The sequence below is a fragment of the Larus michahellis genome, chromosome 23 (assembly GCF_964199755.1).
Source record: "Larus michahellis chromosome 23, bLarMic1.1, whole genome shotgun sequence".
Taxonomy (NCBI): domain Eukaryota; kingdom Metazoa; phylum Chordata; class Aves; order Charadriiformes; family Laridae; genus Larus; species Larus michahellis.
In genome coordinates, this window is record NC_133918.1 from 1146823 (window position 1) to 1169968 (window position 23146).

Genomic DNA, 23146 nt, shown 5'->3' on the forward strand with positions numbered 1-23146 from the left:
CACCGCGGGCTCGGCCGTCTCTGGGTGCTGGTGCTGCTGTCTGTGCCCCGAGCCCCGGCGGGTGGGCTGGGTCCCCCTGGGGCTGCGGAGCCACGCTGGGGACCCCGGGGACGTGGCACCTTGTCACCACCCTGCTCCCACCTGGCAAGGGATAAACCGGCCTCAGTGCACCCCGCCGTGGGGGCTCCCAGCTGGCCCCCTCCTCCGGCCAGCCCCGTGGTGGGGCCGTGGGGGGTCCTGTTGCCCCCCACCTCCCACCCGCACAATCACGGCAGCTTCGTGCCGCCAACATGTGGCCAGGCGGGAGCCGCTGGGGAGCAATTAGGGCAGGCGGGCGACAGGCGCAGCCCCCCCGGGATGGCCGAGCAGATGCCCCTTGATGAGCACAAAGCCCGTCCCAGCCCGCGGCCGGGGCCGCATCAGGTCACCCCTGCCTGGATCCGGCCCCGCACGAAACACAGGGAGCGGGGCAGGAGTGTGGCCCGGGACGATGCTCCCGCATCCCCCCAGAAAGCTCCATCCCGGCGGAGGCTCCGCAGCCCCAGCGCGCTAACGAGCGGCACAGCTAACGAGCGGCACGGCGGGTAGGGCCCCGGCAGCGCCCGACTCCAGCACGCGGCAGCCGTTCGGCTTACGTCTTTACTCACGATACAACTGTCTTCTCAGTGCCGGCGCATCTACCGGCGCAACCGGCGTCACCCCGACGTGGCTAAAAAAAAAATCCCCCCAAGTACTCCCTACAAAACTAGAGCTTTTCCGGTCAGTTTTGTTTAAATCTGCAGCATTAAAAAAAAAAAAAAAAAAAAATTAATAATAATGAGAAGGGGAAGGGGTGTGGGGAAAGGAGGTGTCCGACCGGGGGCAGTGGGTGGCCTGGTGGCACAGTCGGATGCCTGAGCCTTGGCCAGACCCTCAGCTCGGGCTGGTGCCTTGGCGAGGCAGAGGGGCCGTGGGTGGCTGCCGGGGTGTCACCCCATGGTGGGGTCCCGCTTCCCTTGCCACTGACGGTGCCGGCTCCTCGGGGGGAAGATGCAACCCGGCACCTCAGCCCCACGCCGGCTTTGGTCCTGCTGAGCATCCCACCGTCATCCCTTCGCCCACCCCGGGGCCAAGCCGACACCGGGGACAAGAAGCGGGGGCCGGCAGGGCTGGAGGGGAGCGTTCATCAAATGGGCTGCCAGGTCTTGTCAATGGTCTGAATGTGCTCCTTGGCTTTCATGCGGAGCGAGGCGATGCTGGAGCTCCTCTGGTCCACCTCCTCCAGCGGGTACTTGTCCACAAAGGTGGTGCCGCACTGGTAGGGCGCGGGGGCCATGGGCTGCATGCCCTGTGCCATCGGCGGGGGGGTGTTGAGGAAGGAGTGCCCGCCGTAGGGGGGCTGCAGGGCCTGGGGGGCTCCCATGAAGCCGGGGATGCTGTGGACCGTGGTGGCGCTGGAGATGGGGGATGTCAGCCATGGGTCGAGCGGGAGGGAGTTGCTCATGGGCCCCACGTTGGGTGTCATGGGGGGCCGGTTGAAGGAGAGCACGGGAGTGTCGTGGAGCTTCATGGAGCTGGCCTCCATCTTCTCCTGTCGCCTCCACTTGGCTCGTCGGTTCTGGAACCAGACCTGCGAGGTGAGAGCCAGGGTGAGCCCCCCTGTGCCCAGCCGGTTGCTCTCAGCGCGCCCCACGCACTGTGCCCCATGCAGGGTTCTGCACTGCGTTCTCCAGGTGGAGTGTCCCCTACGGGGTGTCCCACCCCGCCTGGGATGCCCCATGTGTTGGGTCCCACGTGGGGTGCCCCACAGGGCTCCAGCAATCCCCAGGGCACCGCGCACCTCTGCCAAACCTCTCCTGCAGGCCCCAGAGACTGAGGGCACCTCCCAGGTGTGGAAAGCAAGAGGTGTCACCACCCAGCCCCTGCCCTCGCTGCTCCACGGGAACACGCACCCTGTCCCCACAAACGCCCATGCAGTCCTCGGGGTAACGTTATCTGTCCTTCAAAAGCTCCTTGGTAAAATCTTTCAGAAGCCAAACTGCCACGGTCGCGCCAAAGCCCAGCAGGAACGAGAGGGAGCAGTGAGCCAAGGCCAGTGGTGACATATCGCCCTCGTCAGAGCGCTGGTCCCCGTGTCCCCAGTGCCCCCAGCAGCACGGGCTGTCTGCTGCATGATGCCACGGGGGAGTAAAGATGAACGTCTGGGCTGAGAAGGGAACGTCTCCCATGGGCTGGTCACGGTGGTGGACACTGGGCTGTACTGGTGCAAATGTGTGTCCAGAGACGGGCACCGGAGCTGGTGCGGGGTCTGGAGCACAAGTGCTGTGAGGAGCGGCTGAGGGAGCTGGGGGGGTTCAGCCTGGAGAAGAGGAGGCTGAGGGGAGACCTTCTCGCTCTCTGCAGCTCCCTGAAAGGAGGGGGCAGCCGGGGGGGGTCGGTCTCTTCTCCCAAGGAACAGGCGATGGGACAAGAGGAAACGGCCTCCAGTTGCCCCAGGGGAGGTTTAGGATGGATATTAGGAAAAATTTCTTCCCCAAAAGGGTTGTCAAGCGCTGGACCAGGCTGCCCAGGGCAGTGGTGGAGTCGCCATCCCTGGAGGGATTGAAGAGCCGGGCAGACGTGGGGCTGAGGGACGTGGGTCAGTGGTGGGTTTGGCGGTGTTGGGTTGATGGTTGGACTCGATGATCTGAAAGGTCCCTTCCAACCCAGATGATTCTGTGACTCTATGAAACTCGTCATTGCTCAGAGAGCTCAGCAGAGGTGTCCCTGTGGTCTGCACCCCCCCCCCAGGAAAAGGCTGTGTTGTCTTGGGCTCGGACTGAGGCCTGGGAAACTCGGTTCACTTGTAAGGGGATTTCTGCCTTGCTCTGCAGTGGGTCTGTCGCTTCTTCAACTCCCCGACCCTTTCCCTCACCCTGGTCTTGCCCCGTCAGTCCCAGGGACAGGCTGCGTCTCCCCCCAGCAGAGCCTTGTCCTGCAGCCCAGGGAGTGAAAACTCCCCACCCCTCCACCCCCCCCAGCACCGCCCCGCGCCGGCAAGCCTAAAACCCCCAAATGTGTGAGGATCTCGTGCTTTCCCAGCCCTAAAGACCTCAAAGTGGTCACAAGTGGCTAAGGTTTGGCTGCTTTCCCCTGGGACCAGCTGGAGGGACGTGAGTGGGATCAGCTGGAGGGACGGGAGCAGCAGCCACCCGCAGGGGAAAAAGAAATAAATCTCTAAAACCCATCTCCCTGCCCAAACGGAGCCTCTGGCACGTGGGCTGAATTGGGACCTCGCGGGGGGGACGAGGCACGGCCATTAAATCCCCTCTCCAGTTTTGGCAGGAGCGGCCGGCTCAGCGGAGATGCCGCTCCCGCCCTCCGCCAACGTGGGGACTGAGGCACGGAGCGAGACGGCAGAGCCGGGAGCGGAGCAGAGCTCCCAGCCCCGGGACGGTCCCTCTGCCACCGCCCAGGGGACAGGTCTGGGGCGCTGGGGCCACCGGGCGTCCTCCCTACCTGCACGCGGACCTCCGGCAGGTTGACCTTCATGGCCAGTTCCTCGCGGCTGTAGACGTCGGGGTAGTGGGACTTCTCGAAGGCGCGCTCCAGCTCGTGCAGCTGGTAGGTCGTGAAGGTAGTGCGGTTCCTCCGGTGCTTCTTCTTGGGCTGCTCCTCCTCGGTGGTGGCTGGCGGGGTGTCCTCGCCGTCCCCCGGCTTCCGCAGCTCGCCCAGGTCCCCCTCGCACTTATTCAGGAACATGGCGGCGCCTGCGAGGGGACGGCGGGGGTTAGCCGGGGCGCGGGGACACCGGACTCCCCCGTGCAACCCCAGGCTGGGGATGGAGGGACAAGTGGAGGGATGGATGGGAGGACGGGGTGGCCCCAGAAACAGGTTACGCAAAGGCGTAATCCTCTCCGCTGCTGCAGCGTTATCCCGGGGCCGCAGCGTCCCGGGGACTGACCCGGGGGACAATGCCCGCGGCACCCCGCATTCGGCTCCGCCGTGGGACGCAGCCAGGTCAATGCGCCCACCCAAAGCTGGAAGTCGAATTTCACCTAAAGGCGAGGATTTTATGGAAGTGCCATCGCTGAGCGCTGATTCGACCTCTCCCCTGCCCGGCGTGGAGGGGACCAAGCCCAGGTCAGCTCCCTCCTCCCAGCCCAGCTCCGCTCCTCCAGCCCCTCTTCCCCACGGACTACGAGTCTGTCCCCGCGCCCCTGGGGGACCCGATGCCGGTTCCCAAGAGTGGCCGGAGCCACCCAGTGCCGTCCCCTGGCTAATAACCTTTTTTCTGCCTGCTTATAAGCATTTTCAACCCTTAAAACATTTCATCTTTAAGCTTTTTATCCGGCATCTGAAATCTTCCTGCACTATTTGCTGGGGATTAAGGGTCCCTTTCTACCACGAGGATGTAGGCAAACACGGAAATGGGGCAGAAAGCCGTAATCCTGGGGCACTTCTGCTGAGGGGAAGGTGCCTCATCGCCCAGATGTGCCAGCAAGAATTCAGCTAACTCCCAAAGGGGTGTCGGGAGGGAGAGGGAATGCTGATTAATGCTGGGAGGGAATAAATGGGGGTCCTGAGAGGGCAGCATCCAGGGGCCGGGTGTTGCTCAGGCTGCGCAGTGTCCGTGTGCAGCGAGCACGGCGAGTGCCTGCGCAGGGCGCGGGGTGCGGGCGCGAGCAGGGCGTCTGCAGCAGGCACGCTTCTGTGCGCGTACGGGGACATGAGCGGCGCGCCCACACGGGCAGGCGTGGGGTGCTCGGGGTGCGCGGGAGGGCACGCGTGCCGGGGATGGAGCACGGGGTGGGCGGTGTGAAGCGCGTGCGGGGCAGTTTGCGCTGTGTGCCCGCTGCGTGCGGTGCCCGGGGTGCAGTGTCCGCGTGCCACACGTGCGCAACGCCATGCCTGCACTGCCAGCGTTCCGGGCACGGTGTACGTGCGCAGTGTGTGCAGCGCATGTGCAGCGCGCACAGCCGGCAGCGGGTGTGCAAGGGGTGCGGGGTGCGCAACGTGTGCAGGGCGTGCTCAGTGGGGCGGGCACAGCGTGCAGTGCCTGCGTGTACAGTGCACCCAACACGGGCAGCGTGTGCCCAGGGCCCGTCAGGGCTGTGCGCTGTGTGCAGGGCGGTGGGCGCAGCGTGTGTGGCGCAGGCAGCGCGTGCCCGTGCGTGCAGTGTGTGCAGTGTGTGCAGTGCACAGCGCCTGCAGTGTGTGGGTTGTGGGTGCAGTGCACGCGCTGGGGCTGTGTGCAGCGTGAGCAGTGCTGTGCGTGCAGTGCGTGCAGTGCGCAGTGTGTGCGGTGTGTGCAGTGTGTGCAGTGCACACACAAGGGCTGTGTGCAGCATGAGCAGTGCTGTGCGGGCAGTGGGTGCAGTGCGTGCAGTGCACAGTGTGTGCAGTGTGTGCAGTGCTGTGTGTGCAGTGTGTGCAGTGGGTACAGTGCACGCCCAGGGGCTGTGTGCAGTGCGGGCAGTGCTGTGCGTGCAGTGGGTGCAGTGTGCAGCATGCGCAGCGTGCGCAGTGCACACCCAGGGGCTGTGTGCAGCGCTGTGCGTGCAGTGTGCGCAGTGTGCGCAGTGTGTGCAGTGCGGGCAGTGCTGTGCGGGCAGTGGGTGCAGCGTGTGCAGCTTCGGGAGTTGCCAGCCCCCCAGGACGCCCCGTGGCCCCCAGCAGGGTGGTCCCTAGCCCCGGGGGCTCTGGCCGGCTCCGGCTCCGTCCCTGCAGGGGGGCTGCAGCCTTGGGGTGCCCGGGGGGAGCCGCGAGCCGGGGCGGGGGTGCTGGGTGCTGCGCCCCCGCGGTGCCCCGAGGCAGGGATGAGCGGGTGCTGGGGGAGCAGGGGCCCCGCCGTCACCGTGCGAGTGTCGTAGTGTGTCCTGGGGTTGGGGACGTGGGGAGGGGATGGGGTCCCCGCCGCCGTCCCGCTCTCACTCACCCGCTTCTCATTTGCGCAGCTCTGCACCTGCAAGGAGAGGGGAGAGGGGGTGAGCACCCAGAGCCCCCCAACCTGGGGCACAGACCCCCCCGGGGGACCCAGCACCCCCTCAGAGCCCCCCAGCTGCCCTGCTCAGCCATCTCCCTCGGCCCCACAGGGCAATGGGGGGGAGCTGGGGGTGAGGGGGGAGCCTGGGGGGAGCTGGGGCAATGGGGATGGGTGAGATGGGCACTGGGCGGGGGGGGGGGTGGTGTGTGCGCTGGGGACAAGATGGGGCAAGCACGAGGAGAGACGAGGTGGGACGATGCGGGGGACAGGGACAAGGTGCGGTGATGGCGGTCAGGGCCAGGGCTGGCGGCAGCCCCCCCCCCCCCAACCCCGTCCCTCCATCCTGACCCCATCTGAGAGCAAAGGAGGCCGCGGCCCCGCGGTACGCAGAGCAACGCCCGGCGCGGGAGCGGGAATGGAAGGAAGAACAGCAAAACAGCCAAGCGGGAGCGACCCAGCAGCCGGGCGGCAGCACCGGACCCCGCGGGATGGGGGGTGCGAGGGTCAGACGCCCCCCCCCCCCACTCCGACCCCTCTCTGCCTCGGCCTGGCCAAGGTCGCGCGTGTCCCTGGGTGGGGAAGTTGGGGACGCCGGCAGGGCCGGGCTGGGGGACGTCAGCACTGGCCACCCCCTGGTCCCCGTCCTCCAGGGACTGGCCCTGGGACCCCCGAGCCTTTGCCGTCGCATTTCAGGAATCCTGCCTAAAAACCAGGCAGCGCTGAGCGGGCAAGGGGGGGTGTGTGTGGGGGGGCAGCTCCCTCCCTGCTCCCATCAGACATTTTCCTGCGGCCGCCGTCATCCCGGCGGCAATTTGGGGGTTTAAAGCCTTAAGCTTTAAAACTGTGCTGGGAACCGCGAGGACCTGAAGCCTCGGGAGGGTTTTCCCCCCGCCCCCGGCTCGGCGCCCCCAGCCCTGGTTTTCCTGTGGGGGCTGCCAGCTCGGGGGAAGGGGGTGCCTGTTATTTAAGACACCCGAAAAGGTGGCAGAAACGCCATGGAGCCCTGGTTGAAGTGGGTAAAAAAATCGCTTCCCCGGTGCCGGAAAGCAGCAGAGCATCAGTGAGGACAAGCGGCCTCCCCTGGCAGTGGGGCGCGCGGGGGGGACAGCCTGGGGACAGCCCTGGCTTTCGCTGGGGCGCATTTTTTTGCCCTCGAAAGCCCGTCTGGGTGCCAGGATTTCACACACACACACCCCCCCCGGGCTGGGGCCACCTGGGACGGGCTGTTTGCGGCGGCCGGCGCGGGCGGTGGGGAGCGTGGGTGGCTCCTGCCCTCCGGCCCCGGGTGTAAATCGGTGCAAGTGATGCTGACGGGTGCCCGGCACCCGCTCCCGCGCCCCCAGGGAAAGGTGCCAGCCCCGGCCCCGGCCCTGGGCGCCCCCCGGGGACACCCGCTCCCTTTTTCAGCATCTTCCCCCAGCGCTTCCTCCCAAATCGGAATAAAACGGCGTTACCTGCTGGGCCCAACTCGGCTTTTCCAGGAGTATTTAACTTTGCCGGTCCCTCCCGGGAACCAAACAAGCGGCTCAACCTCACCAATCTCGCAGCTTTGGCAGCCAAAGTTGCCTCTAGTCTTCTTATTTGTCACAGAACCGCCGCGCTAAGGCTCGGGAGAATCTTTATTTAGTGTTGCAGATGTCACCAAGGCCCCGCAGATTGGAAATGAGTCCAAAGGATTAAGACGAGGTTATTAATTGGAGGCCTTCCCCTTTAAGAATGATTGACAGTTACTTTCTGGACAAGTAATTGCTCTAAATGTCCCCCCAGCGCGGGTCCGGGGGGGCGGCGGCGGACAAAGCCCCGAACTGCCTTCCCCACTCAGATTGTCTCCCCACAAAGGCGTCCTGCTGGAGTTTGCCTTGTAATCCCCTCATTACGGGCGAGGAAAAAGAATTAGAAACAGGGGGAGCGGAGAAGAAAGGCCGGGGCGATGGGGGGAGAGGGGGAGGGTTTCCTTGGGCTGCGGAGGCTCTGCCCCGGCGATGGGGTCCGAGGCCGGCGCCCCGAGCCCCGGCGGGATGGGGGTGCTGCCATGGCGGGTGTTTGTGCTCCCCGGAGGGGGATGGCGAGCCTGGGGGTGGCCCCGGTGACGGCGTGTGTGGCCCCAGCGATGCTGCCGGCAGACGCCTGCCCGCGTGGGGACCAGTGGCGGGACCAGGGGTGGGACCAGGTGTGACGGCCCGCAATGGGCACGGGGTGTGGGACCAGCGATGGGGACCAGGGGTGGGGTCTGGGGACCCGCTATGGGGTCTGGGAGTGGGGACCAGCCATGAGGAGCAAGCGTAGAGACCGGGCACCCTGAACAGCCAGGGGGATCCGGAGCGGAGAGCGAGTGTGGGGCACAGCCATGGGGAGCAGCCATGGGGAGCATTGGGCACCGTCCATGGGACCAGGTGTGGGGACAAGCCATGGCTGTGGGCCTGAGCACGGGAACCGGGCATGGGGGCACCGCGTGGGGTCCCGCCGTGGGGACCAGCCCTGGGGGCTGCTTGTGGGCCCTGGCCGTGGGGGTGTGGGGCAGGGGCAGCCGGGCTGGGGGGCAGAAACGCTGTCCCTCTCCTCCCCCCTCCCCCTGCCGCCCCGGGGACCCTGGGGGTCCTGGGGTGCTCCGGGTGGCGGGTGCTCAGTGACGCCCGGACCTCCCTGTCACGCCGGGTGGGTTTTGGTCTTTTCGTTCTCCGCTCACTTTTACTTTCTCCCAAAAGCCTCTTCCTGCCACCTGCAAGCGCTGCCACCCCCGGCCGCCGTCTCGGCTTCCTCCCACTCCCTTCCTCTCGTCGCCACGGTTCCCCTTTTGGATGGCAAATGTCACTGCGGGGTTTTTGGACGTCCCCGCACCCCGTGCCGGGTGGCTGCTGGCCCTGTGTGGGTCTGTGCCCTCCCCACCGGAGCCGCTGCCGGTGGGACCCCACGGCCACCCCTGCACCCCGGTTTGGGCCCTGGGGCCTCCTCAGCGTCCCTCCCTGCGGGGTGTGCGGCTTCGCCTGCCCCTTCTGACACCGCTCTGGGGACAGCGTGACGCTGTCTTGGGCATGGCGTGCCACCACCCCGGGGACAGCGTGCCACCACCCTGGGGACCACATGGTACCACCACAGGGACAACGTGCCACCACCTTGGGGACAGCATGCCACCACCCCAGGGACAGCGTGGTACCACCCCAGGGACAACGTGCCACCACCTTGGGGACAGCGTGCCACCACCCCAGGGACTGGCTGGCAACACCCCAGGGACAGCACAGCCCCACTCCAGGGATGGTGGGACTTGCCCCTGGGGACAAACATAGTGCCTGGGGACGGGGTGACACCCCCGTGCCAGGGCCCCACCTGCAGCAAGGGGGTGTGCAGGGGGGGCGCCACCTTGGGGGGGGGTTTGGGGACACCCCTGGGCGCAGGGACAACGCCTGGGGCTGGGGATGCAAACGGGCACCCGGACCTGCTGCTTGCCCCGGGCCAGCGCTCATGCCCACGCTGGCCACTCTGACGGGCGCAGGAGCCAGGTCCCCTGCTCCGCTGGCCCTCGGTGGCTTCCCCCAGGGTGTCCCTCCCTGCTGCCAGGGCGCTGCCATGCCGGGGCCGCGGTGCCCGGGCTGGCTCTGGGAACGGGGGGCTGCCCGGTGCGGCGCGGTGAGTGTGGTGAGCGTGGTGAGCGTGGTGAGCGTGGTGAGCGTGGTGAGCGCGGTGTGCGCGGTGCCGGCCCCGCTGACCGCCTTAAGGTGTTGGCTCGCACGGGGAGCTGGGGGGGGGGGGAGGGGGAGGGGGGGGAGGCCAGCAGGCTTATTTGCCAAATGATTATAATTGCCTTTTAGGAGCAGATAGCAAATTGATTTGCTTCCTCGTCCAAGGCCCGTAATCGCTTCATCACTTTAAAATATTAATGCTATACTTCTTTGCTAGTTTCCCAATTACCCTAATTGAAGGCAAATTGGTTAAGAAGGTGCAATGCAGAGTATCAGGGGGTTTAGTTCACTCAAATGACAGTTTTAAACCTCCCTAATCCTATTAGCGGGCAAAGCTGCTAACGCTTAGAGACGCTGCGTCAGCTTACCGGGGCGGTGGGGCCGGAGGCGGGGGTCGGGGCGGGGGGCGGCCGGGGGCCACCGGCCTCACGTGACCAGCTCGGCCGGGGATTTATCACTTTTTTAGTTCATTAAGAGGCCTTGGGCCAGGCGGGGAGGCGGCAGGGGTGACCCAAAAGGGTGCTGAGCGGGAGGCAGGTGGCAGCGTGGGGAGGGCGGGGGGGGGCAGGACGATTAGCCAAGGAGACCTGGCGGAGGGTCCTGACCCGAATCCCAGCCGGCGCTGGGAGCCCCCGCGCAGCCCCACTGGGAGCACTGGGAGCCAGGCTGCCGTCGGGGCGGGATGGGGCCCCGGTGCAGAGCCGGACAGGGGACCCTGCCGTTACGGAGAGCCTTGGGGACCCCGGTACCACCATCCCAGCAGCTGGCACCCAGCATCGAGCCCCAGCCCGGGAGAGAGCGGGGATGTGGGGTGGGAACGGGGTTGCGCCGGGTGCCGCCACCCTATGGGGGACCTGGCCGGGGGACGGGTGGGGACACAGATGGCCCCATCCCGTGCAACACGGGTGGGTTTTTGTGCCCAAATGGGAGATTTTGCAAGATCTGAAGAAAGGCCGGAGGGCGGGGGTGGCGGTGATGTCAGGGACAGTGGGGAGGGCAGGTGCAGCGGGGCCACCAAACACGAGGAGGCTCCAGGTGTCAAGCCCTGAGCTGCCCGTCACACGCTCCCTGGGATGCCCCAGCACCCACCAGCTCCTCGAGGGGCGGGTGCCCAGGGGGGAGCCGAGCACCTCGTGCTCCTGGGGGCCTCCTTGCTGGAGCTCCTGCAGCTCCAGGTGCTCCAGCCGGGGTGGCTGAGACCGGCGGCTCTTGTGACAGCGATGAGCTCCACGGCACAGCTCCCAGCCCACCTGAGCTGCTTTGGGCTGCCCCCTCCCAGCCCCACCGCCGCAGCCAGGGGCAGCCCGGGCCGGGGCCGTCCCCACAGGCCTTTCCGGAGCAGATGGCCCCGGCGTGGGGAGGACGGAGGCGGCTCAGCGCGTCCTTTCTTTCATGCAAACACAGCGTGACTCCCCCGGCGGCTCCTGCTCCGGCGGGGAGGTGCCACTGGGGCCAGTGCTGGCCATACATTTTACAAGGGTTCAGCTAGCTTAGTCCTCGGGGACAGGCGACTCAGGCAGATTAGACCTCGCTAAAATAGGCAGGTATTAGTGATCTCAGCAGCCCCCAGCCTTCCGGCGCGGCGGCGTTTAAGCCAGTGCCGCTGCTCAACAGCTAGGAGCGGGGAGCAACTCCCCGGAGCGGGATGCCTCGGCCCCAACCAAAGGGACCCCTGTGCTGGCGGGGGATGCTCGAGGGGGAATTAAACGCTGCCACATCCCCGCCGCTGCTGCCCCTGGTTGGGGACAAACACGAAGTCCCCCGGCTCCTGAGCGCCGCTGGGGTGCGGCCGTGCCCGGGGGCTGCTGCACAAGGGGGTGATGGATCCGGTGGCCGAGAGCGATGGGCTGGGTGCTGGCTCGGGAGCACGTGGAGCAGCCCTGCTGCACCGGTGTCATCGTGTCCCCCCCCTGCCAGCCCAGGACAGGGTTTGTGCGGGTGAGGGGTACAGCAGGAAGACCAGGCTGGTGCCAGCAAATGCCATGTTTATTGAGCCAAAAGGCGCGCGAGGCCCCGGGGCTTGTTCCTGGGGGTGACAGAGAATTAGGGACCGGTCACCCGCTGCGTCCAGGGGCTCACCCCAGGGGCACGGTGGGGAGGGGCTTGGCCAGCACGGCTGGGGGGGAGCCAGGTGTCCTGCACCCCAGCACCCACTCGGCGCACCCCAGGAAAGCAACCGGGAACGGTTTTGGGGAGGGAAAGCCACCCCCAGCACGCGTATCGGGACCCCCCCACCCCCAGGTAACGGCACCTGTAACACCTGCATCCCATCACTCCTGGGGGGCAGGGGCTGAGCCCCAGCGCTGCCGGTGTCACCGGCCGGCAGGGCGGGCAGCGACGCTACATCAGGGCGCACTTCTCCTTCACCTCGTCCATGGTGCCCAGCGCGCGGTCCCGCAGCGCTGGCAGGTCCGCCTCCCGCAGCTTTGTCAGGAAGGCAAAGGCCCCGGCGCCATCCTCCTCCTCTTCCTCCTCCTCCTCCCCCTCGCTGCGCACCATGGCGGCCAGCTCCTCCGGCAGCTCCACCGCGCCGCCGGCCACGTGCAGCTGAGCATCGTCCCGCTCGTCCTGCGCGCGGGTGGGAGACAGCGTCGGGGATGTGGGCAGACGCAGGCGCCCACCAGCCATGGGGCGGGGGGACGGGGGAGCACAGGTCCCTGGGGGCCAGCCGGGCGCTGCGGGGGCGTTGGGGACGCTGGGGGAATGCCGGGACTGTCCGGTTCCAGATTCGGACAGCTGGACGGACACATGGATGGTGCAGAGACAGCAGCCGTTTGCTGCCCTCTTCAGGAATCATCTCCTGTCCCGGAGGAGGCCTGGCAGCCGCCGGGCCTGGGGCTGTCCCGGAGGATGGAGGGGCCGGGGGAAGACCCCCGAGGTCCCCCCGTGGGTGGGCTGGTCCTTACCTGGGCCAGGTGGTACTTGTCCCGCAGGTGCATCCGCATGGCGGCCCTTTCTGCCTTCTTCTGCGCAAAGGCTTTGTCCCGTTCGATCCTGCGGCGGCGGGGACCGCATCGTCACCCCCTGCCTCACCATCCCCCCCACCAGAGCCCACCTCCAGCATCGCCCTGCTCCTCCGGCAGCAGCGTCCCCGGGCCAGCCCCGCGCCGGGGCGGGAGGAGAAGGGGATGCGGAGGTCTGCAGGAGGGTTGCAATGGGGGCCTGGGGGCAGGGGCCACATCCCGCCCCTCCAGCCCCAGCAGAGATGCTCAGGGAAGGTGCCCGTTGGAGGCGTTTGCTCCTCCTGCAGCCTCCCAGCTGCTGGATGCGGGGCCACCGGGTCCCCCCAGCGCCTGGACCCAGGAAGGTGGGACCTTAATGCAATCCCATGCTGGCCACTGTCGTCCCTCGCCTCCACGGTGCTGGGCTGGCACCACCAGACACGCGCTGCTCCGGGGCGCTAACACCTGGGGGTGCCCCTTGTCACCTCCAGTGCATCGAGCCACTGTCCCAGCCCTGCGCCAGCCCCCACAGGGACGTCCCGTGCTGCGGGCGGAGGCGCAGAAGGGCTCTGCCCGTCCCTTGCCCCGGCTGCCTCCCTCTCCTTGTCCCAACCCAGGGACAGCCCACGGCGGGTGGGAGCTCACTCCTGGTGCGTGGGGGACCCCAATGACCCCCCAGCCCCAGCAAAGCCTTACTTCTCCTCCAGCAGCTGCCGCTGGTACTCCTCAAACTCCTCGCGGGCCATGCCGTTGGGCAGCGTGGCCGCCTTGCCATCCTTGGGGGGCCCCTTGGGTGGCTCCTCCTTGCTCCCCTGAAAGCTCTTCAGGGTGGCTGTGAAGAAGGTGGCCATGGGTGGGCGGCTGTGGCAGCCCGTGCCCCACGGTGCCCAGTGCCACCGGGTCCCTGCCCGGGGCCGGCGCCTGCAAGGTCAGCGGGACCGGCTGCCCCACGGGCGCGGCGGATCAGGGGCGGATTAAGGCATTAGGAGGGGAAGACACAGCCAACGGGGTGGAAAGACCTTCCCGCGCCTCTCGCTGCACCCAAGGGTGCTTGAGGGGGGCGGTGGCGCAGGGACACAGTGGGGTGCTGCCTCGTTGGGGTGATGGGGAGGATGGACTGGGCTGAAAGACCCCCATTGCGGGGGCCTGAGGGAGGGCGGCACCCGCAGCGCCGGACCGTGATGGGGGGAGCCCAGCGCCACAGGCACCCAACGCCACCCGCACCGGCACAGGGGGGGTTGGAGGTGCAAGAAGTCGGCACGCGGGAGACCCAAGAGGATTAGCCCAAAAAACCCAATCAAGGGTCAAAGGACGGGAAGGAAGGCGAGGCGGCGGGCGGGCGCGCACGCACCATCGCCCGCGTGTGTGCGGCCTCGTGCCCCCGTTAATCCCGGCTCCACCGAGACGTCGAGATTGCTTGGGAGCCGGCGCGGCCGGGGGCTTCCCGCCGCCGGAGGACGTGCCCCGCTCCCGTAATCTATACGCAAGCAATTCCCATACAGACTCTGATTAAAAGAATAATCCCCGGCTGCGCTGAGCCCTGAGGGGAGAGGGGCCAGGCTGCACGCGGGGGGCTGCGAGGGCTGGATCTCCCGGGCCCCCCCAAGCCTTTCCCTGTGCTTCGCCAGGCTCCAAGCGAGGGATAGGCCTAATTTGAGCACAGAGGCTTAAAGATGCTGGTTGAACTAATTTCTTTGGTTTAATCAAAAAGCCCAAATCCGGGTGGTTTAGCTGGCTGCGCCCGACGTCCCCGCACGGGGCCGGGTGGCTGGAGCGGGGCCGTGTTGGGGTTGGGGTTTCATCCTCCAGCAAGCGGAGATGTCCCGTCCTGTCCCCCGTCACCGGGAGGGACAGCTCGAAGGGACCCCATGTGTGGCACCCGCTGTCCGGGGCTGAGTGTGGGGTGTGTGGGGCATGGCCCCCACCTCGGGAGGAGATCGACCCCATGGGAACCTTCTCTGGGCTGTGTGGTGGGAAGAAGGAGCTGTGCCAGGATGGAGGGAGGCTGTTGCCTCCTCTTTGGGTACCCTGGGGGAGGACAGCCCTCCCCCGCCGCTGCTGCCCCATCTCCACCGGGAGAGAGCAGCACCGGGGGCCACCCCACTGCCCGGCCATCCCTTGCCACGCTGCTCCCAACCCTGGCGGGTCCAGGGCACTTCTGACCACGGGTTCCCGGGAGCGGGATGGGGGTTAAACGTCCCTCAGGTGCTTCAGCTCCTTCTGCAGCTTCTCCGTGAGTTTCTTGAAGGACGGCCGCTTGCCCGGCTCCAGCTCCCAGCAGCTCTTCATCAGGGCATAGACGGTGGGCGGGCAGCCCTCGGGGGACTCCATGCGGTACCCTTCCTCCAGCAGCTCCGTCACCTCCTTCAGGCTCTGGCAGGACGGAGAAGTCAGCTGGGACCCCCTTTCCTGGCCCCGCCAGGGGCTCGCCTTGGCCAAGGGACAGAGGGATGTCCCCGTCCCGTTGGTGCCGGCAGGATGTGACCTGTGGCGTCCACCAGCACAGCACTCACCAGCTTGGGGTAGGGCGCTCGCCCAAAGGAGAAGGTTTCCCACAGGAGGATCCCGTAGCTCCACACGTCCGACTTGGAGGAGAATTTCTGTGGCGGCCGGAGGAGAAGAGGCTGAAGGCGGACGGGGGCTGCGCTGGGCCCCTGTCCCTCCCCGAGGGCAGACGGGAGACAGCTCCCACCCCCCGCCACCCCCAGCTCCTCGGGGGTGAGACCCCCCGTATCCCTTTCCATCACCCGCACAGCCCTGTGTCCATCCCGCTGCATCCCACCGGAGCTGCTCTGATTCTCGCCATCCGCCAGGGCGAGGGCTGGTCAGGACAGAGCCTGACCTTCCGGAAGATGCGGGGCTGAATGTGCCAGAAGCCACCACGGGGCAGGGACAGGTCGGTGGCAGCAGGGGGGACCCAAGGGCATGAGCTGCTTCGGGAGGGCTCCCCCGCGCCCCCGGCCCTCCCTCCTTTCCCACCGTCGCTCACGTTGTGTTTCAGGGCCTCCGGCGCCGTCCACTTCACCGGCAGCAAAGTAGCATCTGCGCCCTTGGGATTGACCCGGGCCAAGCCGAAATCGCTCACTTTGGCCACGTTCTCCTCGGAGATGAGGATGTTGCGGGCGGCCAGGTCCCTGTGCACCAGCTTCTTGGACTCCAGGTAGTCCATGCCCTGGGCCACGTCCCTGCCGTGGGAGGCAGAGCACAATGTCACCCCTTCTCCTCACGGCTGCCCAGGGGGATGCAGAGCACCGGTCCCCAGCTCGGAGGGAGGAGGGAGATGGACTTACAGAGCGAAGAGGAGGAGCTGCTGGGTCGGGACACGTGCCCGGCCCCGTGTGCGCAAGAAGTTCACCAGGTTGCCCTGTAGAGAAGGAGAAACACGTAAGGACCAACAGGATGGGGCTGCCAGCAGACTTTTGCCTCTCGCAGGGGCTGCAGCGCCCGGCATCCATCCAACCCAGCCCCCAAAGGGGGATTTTCTCCCCAGACCTGAGTGGTGGTGGGTCCTGCTGGCTGAGGACTGGCTGGGTGCTCTCACCTTGCTCATAAACTCCATGACGATGTAGAGGCCGTTGTGCAGGATCACGCCAAGCAAACACACCAAGTTTTTGTGCCGGACCTTCCTGAAATGGAGGGGACCCGGGTCAAGGGGGTGCCTGCTCATCCATGGGTCACGGGGCAGGGTGGGGCCGTGTCCCCCCATGGGGGTCTCACGTCATGGCAGCCGTTTCAGTGAGGAAGGCCTGAGCGGTCACATCACACTTGATGTTCTTCACGGCCACCTTCTGCCCCATGTACTCGCCCTGCAGGACGTCTGGGAGGAGATGGGCGGGGGGGGTCAGGCTCAGCACCGCACCCGACCCGCTGCATCCCAGCCTGAGCCCCCCCATGCTGCAGGATGAGGAGGGGACATCGGGGGGTGCCATTTGGCCAGGGAACCTCCAACCCCATCCTCTCACCTACCTCCGAACTCGCCTTGCCCGATGCGGTCTCCCAGAGTGAGGTGCTGCAGGTTCAGCAACCAGCCGGCTGGGCAGGGGCACGAGGGCAGGTTAGCAGGGGTCACCAGCAGAACCACGCTGCCTTGTCCCCAAAACCCAGACCACGACCCCCTCCCGTCATTCCCTACCTTTGGCCAACTCCTCCTCAGCCGACTTCATGCCGGTTTTCGGTTTGGGCTTCACCAGCTTGGTGCAGATGGCTCCCTGCTCCTTCATGTAGTGCTGCCGAGGGACGGACAGACGGAGGCGATGTGGCGATGCCGCCTCTCACCCCCAGGCTCGGGGCACGGAGCCAGGACGCAACCACAGGATGCCCCATGCGATCCCACCACCATCACCACCCTCGAGGGGCCCAGAGGCACATTTCCCCCAGCGCTGCGACTTCCAGCCCATGTCCCAGCCCTGCTCGGCTCCAGGCACAGCCGGGGAAACGCCGTGAGGGACCATGGGCGATCGGGGATGCTACTGGCCAGCTGAGGGCGGTTTGCAGAGGTGACAGGGAGCGGAAGCGGCAGGACGGCCATCGCGGTTACAGAGCGGGGCCGGGGCAGCTGAAAGGGGGAAGGACCCACCCAAAAGCAGAAGTTGTGTCTAAATATGGAAAACGTATGAGAGTGCGAGCCCCTGGAGAGGAGACGGGCAGCAGCTACGAGACAGGGCGAAGACGGACCTTGAGGAAGAGCTTGCTGGAAGGATGAGAGCTAAAGCGGCGGCCCAGGAGCCCCGCGGGGTCAGCAGCCGAGGGGGCGTTCGGAGGAGAGAGAAACACATCCGAACGCTTCGGCAGGGCTCAGACCTCATCCAGGGTCCAGGGGGGGCAGAGGCTGCTGGGATCTTCATTTGCCAAAATGCCCTAAGCCCCAGTGTTGCCTGAAGCACGGAACGAGCAGGGATGGGGGGAAACGTGGCCCTGTGCAGGGGAGCGGGGCTGCTGCCAGCATGGCTGCTTCGCAGCAGAGGACGTCCCCGGGGCATCCCAGATCTGTCCATCGCATCCCAAACTGAGTGGGAACCACAAGCCTTTGGCAGGGATGGAGAATTGCACCAGGAAACGAAACCCAGTGGAAACCACAGGAGAAAGGGACAGGGACCTGCCACTGCTCGGTGTGACCCCTTGGTCCAGTGCTGGCGGCGCTCGCTGCCCAGGGAGGGGGGGTCTCACCTCGATCATGTCGATGAGGTTGGAGAAGTACTGCTGGCTGTCGATGCTGAGCGTGTTCTCCTCGTGCACCACGCGGTAGTGGATCACCTCCTTGCCGAAGCTCACGCACAGTACGTAGTCGCCGGGGTGCCGGACAGACTCGCGCACCAGAAACAGCCCATCCTCAGGGGGCTGCAGCTCCTGCACCGCCTCCACCCCCGAGATCTTCCCGTGGAACCAGCTGGGGAGAGGGGCATTGAGGAGAGGGGCCGTGCCGGCAGGCTTCCTCCGCAGCGAGACGGGGAGAGTGGAGCCCCCACCAAAGCTACGTAGACCCCACTGCATAAAACCCCTCCCGGTGAGGTCCATCCAAGCTGGGTGGGCGCAACCGGGGTCTTTCAAGCCAGGCACTGGCCCCAGCAAATCCCTCCATCGCCAGGGCACGGCTACGGGCTGCTCTGCCCCGCCAAAGCCTGGCTGGGGGGAAACGCGCTGGACTCCTCTGCTGTCGCAGCGCCGGGGGCTGAGCCGGGCTGCCGCCCCTCCGTTCCCCCGGCTGTACTCACGGCATGAGGCTGAGCTTGGGGTCGACGCGGATGGCGCCGCGCTCCCGCAGCGCGCTGGCCGCCAGCAGCCCCTCCTGCCCCGTCTTGTTGTGCCTGGCGCGGTACCAGCCCTTGCCCTGGGGGCGAGAGGGTCTCAGAGCAAGGGAAGGAAGGCAGGATCCCCCTGGGAAGGGGGGGACCTGTGTCCGGCGGCTCAGCTGATGGCACTGAGGTCCCATCCTCTCCATGCCCTCCCGGGGCATGGCATCCCCCAAGCACCTATGGGGCTCACCTCCACGGCCTCGATGATGGTGACCACGTCACCCTTGTGGAAGGCCAGCTCCTGGGCCTTGGGCTTGGTGTGGTCGTGCTTGGTGACGCACTGCGTCCCGGGGGGCCAGTGTTTCTGCAAGGGAGACGGCAGCGTCAGCAGGGACAGCAAGAGCTGGCTCCCCTCCACCTCCCACGGCCGTCAGGGCCAGCCCCAAGGACCATCTAAAGCCCTGGCTGGGGACAAGGGGCACCGGGCACGACCCCCCCCTGCATCCCACAGCGGTCCTGGGGGGACATGTAACCCCGATGTCGGCAGGGGAAGTGCTGCCATCCCTGCGGCAGCCCCACTCACCCCAGACATGGCTGGACGTCAGTGCATCAGGGACTCCCTGTCCTCTCCCGCTGCCACCTGCAGAGAAGAAACCAAAGGGGGCTGTGGAGGGATGGGGCTGAGCTGGCCCGTCCCGCGCCGCTGCTGCTGTCCCCACGGGCTCCTTTGCCCAACGCAGCTCCTCGTAAGCCCGTGCATCGCCCAGGGCAGCCCCGCGCCACAGGAAGGAGAAAAAGGCTTAGAGCAGGCTGCAAACCCTGCCCGTGCCGGCTGTACCCCGGGGACACTCCTGTCCCAAAGCCGGGGGGGAAGCAGGACCCAGCTGTCCTGGCCCTACCCCTCCTCCCTGCCCTGGAGTCCAAAGGTGCGCTCCTCTGCCCACCAGGGCCGCTGGCACCACAGGAGCCCGTCGCCGCAGCCACGGAGGGGAGTGTGGTTTTACCAGGAACTTGTTTTTTCACCTCCTGTTTCAGCAGCTCCAAGTCATCAGGGCCACGAGAGGCACCAGCCACGGGGCCCCGCTGACGTGGGACGCAGCAGGGCTGATGTGGGGGCCGCTCACGGCAGGACCAACACTGACGGGCAAGTCGGGGCCGAGGCGGGACTGACACATCCGCTGGCTGTAGGATGATCACGCAAGTTCCCTGTGCTCCCCGTCACCAACTTGTCACGCTAGGATGCATGTGACCACTTTCCAATTAAAAATTGTGTGCCTTTTCCTCCTGGAGCACTTCATCCCCCATGTCACCTCCGTGGGAGGATCATAGATTCATGGAGTGGTTTAGGTTGGAAGGGACCTTTAAAGATCATCTAGTCTCAACCCCCCCTGCCCTGGGCAGGGACACCTCCCACCAGCCCAGGTTGCTCCAAGCCCCGGCCAACCTGGCCTTGAACCCCTCCAGGGATGGGGCAGCCACAGCTTCTCTGGGCAACCTGGGCCAGGGGCTCACCCCCCTCACAGCAAACAATTTCTTCCCGATATCCAATCTAAATCTACTCTCCTTCAGTTTAAAACCACTGCCCTTTGTCCCGTCACTATAAGCCTTGGTAAAAAGTCTTTCTCTGTCTTTCTTGTCAGCCCCCTTTAAGTATTGAAAGGTTCAATAAGGTCTCCCTGGAGCCTTCCTTCTTCATTTTCTTTTCACACATGGGAACAGAAAGCTCTTGCACGCTAAGAAAAATGTCCTTAAAGAGTCACCAGCTCTGTTCAGCTCCTTTATCCCTGAAGGCAGATTCCCAGAAGGTTCCATCCACTAATTCCTTGAACGACTGAAATTGCAGAAGGTGGGACTCAAAGGGCAAATCCTCTCCTGCTGCCCCAGCAGCACAGGGACATGGAGGGGGACAGCCCACCCGCTGGGCCACTGACACCCAGCCTGTGTCCTCGGTGACACTACCGGGGCTGCTGTGCATCCCCGTACCACGGCATCACCCCCAAATCCACCCTGAGCTCTTAAAACTCAAGTCATGGTTTCCGGAAGTTTCGTTCTGATTTCAGCACCCTTCTTCCAGCTCCATTTTGCAGTTCAAATGTCTCTCCGTCACCGCACGGCAGACACTTTCTTTCCTTTTCTAGAAGGAGGTGGGATTTCTCAGCACGCGCAAGTCACACTCTTCAGCTTCGCCAAAGGTGCCACCCAATGAGACCCACGTCCCACGTAGGCAGAGCTGTTTCATGCCCGCCTTGCTCCTTCATACCAGAGAACCAGACAGCGGGAAGCCGCCCCAGCAGCTCCGTGCTCCTCTCTGCTTCCAAGACCTCGAAACAGCCAAGGGAGCATCGGCTTCCAGAGGCGAGAAACATCCGAGGAGAGGGAGAGGCGATTTCTTTCGTGCGCTGGTTTTCTTGGTGCCCAGCGAACAGGGGAGTCTGGGCAGGGCAAGGCAGGGCTGGGACCCAGCGCTGACTGCGCCGCGCTCGGGAAAGCCCACTGTTGGCCTCTTGGAAACTTCTAGCCAGAGCAGGATGATGCCTCCCCATCTCTGCTGGGCTGGGAGAGGTGCAGGGATGACAGCCTTTGCTCTATTCCTCTTTTGGAGGATGAGTCACGGTCACTCCTCTGCATCACCGGTGTTAAACCCCAGCCCGTCCCCATGACGGTGAGGATCCGAGGATGTACCATGCTTCCTCATCCAGAACAACAACAAAAAGAGGGACAATTCAGCTCTTGCTAGGTGATTGGCAGGCAGCAGTTTTATCTGTTCCAGAAGCCATCGTCAGCACAGACACCCTCTCGTCCCGCAGCCCGTCCCTGCCGCACGTATTATCTTGGTGGACTTGGAGATGCAAAGGCCACTCGGTGCCCGTTCCCCAGCCAGCGCAGCCAAAGTCTGACGCGACTGGATGCGGCTCAGCTCGCTTCCAGGCTGGCGCAGAGCTTAGGGACAGGGTCCGCTCCATAGCCCTCGCTGGGGTACAACCCGGTAGGAGGAGGGACTTGCCGGCTGAGCCGGGAAGGATGAGTGTGGCTCTAATTTGCTCCTGCTGCTCCGGGACAGCAATTTCTGGTGAAAAGCAACAACTGTTTGCTCAGTTCTGCCCCTGTGTGCAGACCGGGTGGTGCTTGGAAGGGACGGATCCTCCACTCTGAGCGCCCAAGGGCCCGGCTTCTCTTCTGCCCAGCTGGCACCAGGGCTCGGAGTGCTGGACACACACCCCCATGTCGATACCTGCCGCTGGCAGAGCCTGGAGACCGGCCAGTGCCTCCACCCAGCCACCAGCGGGCAACGGCAGTGAATCACCTTCCTCCGGGTGCCACTCACACGCCTTGTCCTAGAGCAGCTACTTGTTCTTGGAGAAGTTTGGTCTATGTCGTTCCCATCGCTGGAATGAGCGTTCCCCGAGCAGGATGCGTGGACAGAAAGCCTGGGAGGAGACATTTGCCCCCATCTTTGTCTTGGAGCTGTTCTACACTTTTTTTTTTTTTTTTAATTGGCTAACCTGATTATTTGCAGTGAGGATGAGAAGTACAGAAACACGGTGGGGTTTGGCGGAGCCATCCCACCCCCGAACTGGAGAGTTCAGGCTTGTTTCCAGCTCCAGCTGAGGAGCTGCCAGGACCCAACGGCGCAGTGGCAGAAGAGGGGACACATGCGTCGGCAGGTTGCCCCTCCGCACTGAAATCGGAGCCAGATGCTGGAGAACTGGAGAACTTTGCTACAAACACCCGGCCGCGCTAAGGGTCACTTGGACGAACAGCTTCTTTGCTGCGAAACAGGCGACACCTGGCCATTTTCCCCACCGACCGCAACGCTCTTAACACTACAGCCCTGCGTCCATCCCTCTCCGCTGACAGCCCAGACATGACGCGCGTCACCTGCTCTCGGCAGCTCCGCCAGAGCCTTGCACTTACCTCCCAGCCACGTCCATGCGGGGCCTTGGGGGCAGCGATGTCTCGGGGCGGCTCACGGCTTGCAGCTCAGCCTGGACTCAGATTCCCAGATCGCTGGAGAGTAAATTCTCTTTCGCATGGAGCAGCAAAGCTTTATTTTCAAGGGCACGCTCCCCAAAAGAGCTACTGCGTTATTTCCTGATTTGTCTCCTGGTAAGGGCTGTCGGGTCCTAGTGCCTGACGCCTGCGGAGTCAAACATTAATCAGAGGTGACTCATTATTTGACGACACTTAAAACAACTTTTACCCTTTGAGGGCACAAGCACACACCCTTGCTAGAAATGAACGGACATTATCAGATCTTATATCCTGCAGCAGTGCGCAGCGCCCACAGAAAATTAAGGATCCACTGTGCAAATAGGGAGGTTTGCGGTTACCACCTCTATTGGCGTGATCAGAGCAGCTACCTGAGGAGTGGGTGCCCACGGCAGCAGCAGCTCCCCGGGAAAACTGAGACTCAGGAGAGGATGTGGTGGGACCAGGGATCCTGGAGTACTGCCTCCAGCGCTGGGGCACCAACAGCAGAAGGACACGGAGCTGTTGGAGCGGGGCCAGAGGAGGCCCCGGAGATGCTGGGAGGGCTGGAGCCCCTCTGCTGGGAGGACAGGCTGAGAGAGCTGGGGGGGTTCAGCCTGGAGAAGAAAAGGCTCCGCGGAGACCTTCCAGCCCCTTCCAGTCCCTAAAGGGGCTCCAGGAAAGCTCGGGAGGGACTCTGGAGCAGGGAGGGGAGCCACGGGACGAGGGGGAAGGGTTTGAAACTGGAAGAGGGGAGATTGAGATGAGATGTGAGGCAGAAATTGTTTGCTGTGAGGGGGGTGAGCCCCTGGCCCAGGTTGCCCAGAGGAGCTGTGGCTGCCCCATCCCTGGAGGGGTTCAAGGCCAGGTTGGCCGGGGCTT

The 23146-nt window shown here is 65.1% G+C and overlaps 3 protein-coding genes across 3 annotated transcripts; all 3 read right to left on the reverse strand.

Annotated features, from left to right (window-relative positions):
- Nucleotides 1–1025: 1025 nt before the first annotated feature.
- Nucleotides 1026–3720, reverse strand: RAX2 (retina and anterior neural fold homeobox 2). The gene is made up of 2 exons (XM_074566073.1): nucleotides 3478–3720; nucleotides 1026–1609 (listed from the first exon to the last, which is right to left on the reverse strand). The coding sequence occupies exons 1-2, from the start codon at nucleotides 3718–3720 to the stop codon at nucleotides 1166–1168; spliced, it is 687 nt and encodes a 228-aa protein (XP_074422174.1). The 3' UTR covers nucleotides 1026–1165.
- Nucleotides 3721–11755: 8035 nt separating this feature from the next.
- Nucleotides 11756–13429, reverse strand: LOC141734267 (complexin-3-like). Its single transcript, XM_074565800.1, has 3 exons — nucleotides 13260–13429; nucleotides 12528–12615; nucleotides 11756–12189 (listed from the first exon to the last, which is right to left on the reverse strand). Exons 1-3 carry the CDS (start codon nucleotides 13412–13414, stop codon nucleotides 11962–11964), a joined length of 471 nt encoding a protein of 156 aa, XP_074421901.1. The 5' UTR covers nucleotides 13415–13429; the 3' UTR covers nucleotides 11756–11961.
- Nucleotides 13430–14233: 804 nt separating this feature from the next.
- MATK (megakaryocyte-associated tyrosine kinase) lies at nucleotides 14234–22404 on the reverse strand. Its single transcript, XM_074566072.1, has 13 exons — nucleotides 22211–22404; nucleotides 18879–18935; nucleotides 18546–18659; nucleotides 18275–18390; nucleotides 17730–17949; nucleotides 16696–16789; nucleotides 16530–16595; nucleotides 16281–16380; nucleotides 16105–16189; nucleotides 15854–15927; nucleotides 15553–15748; nucleotides 15077–15163; nucleotides 14234–14936 (listed from the first exon to the last, which is right to left on the reverse strand). Exons 2-13 carry the CDS (start codon nucleotides 18885–18887, stop codon nucleotides 14754–14756), a joined length of 1344 nt encoding a protein of 447 aa, XP_074422173.1. The 5' UTR covers nucleotides 18888–18935; nucleotides 22211–22404; the 3' UTR covers nucleotides 14234–14753.
- Nucleotides 22405–23146: the final 742 nt, after the last annotated feature.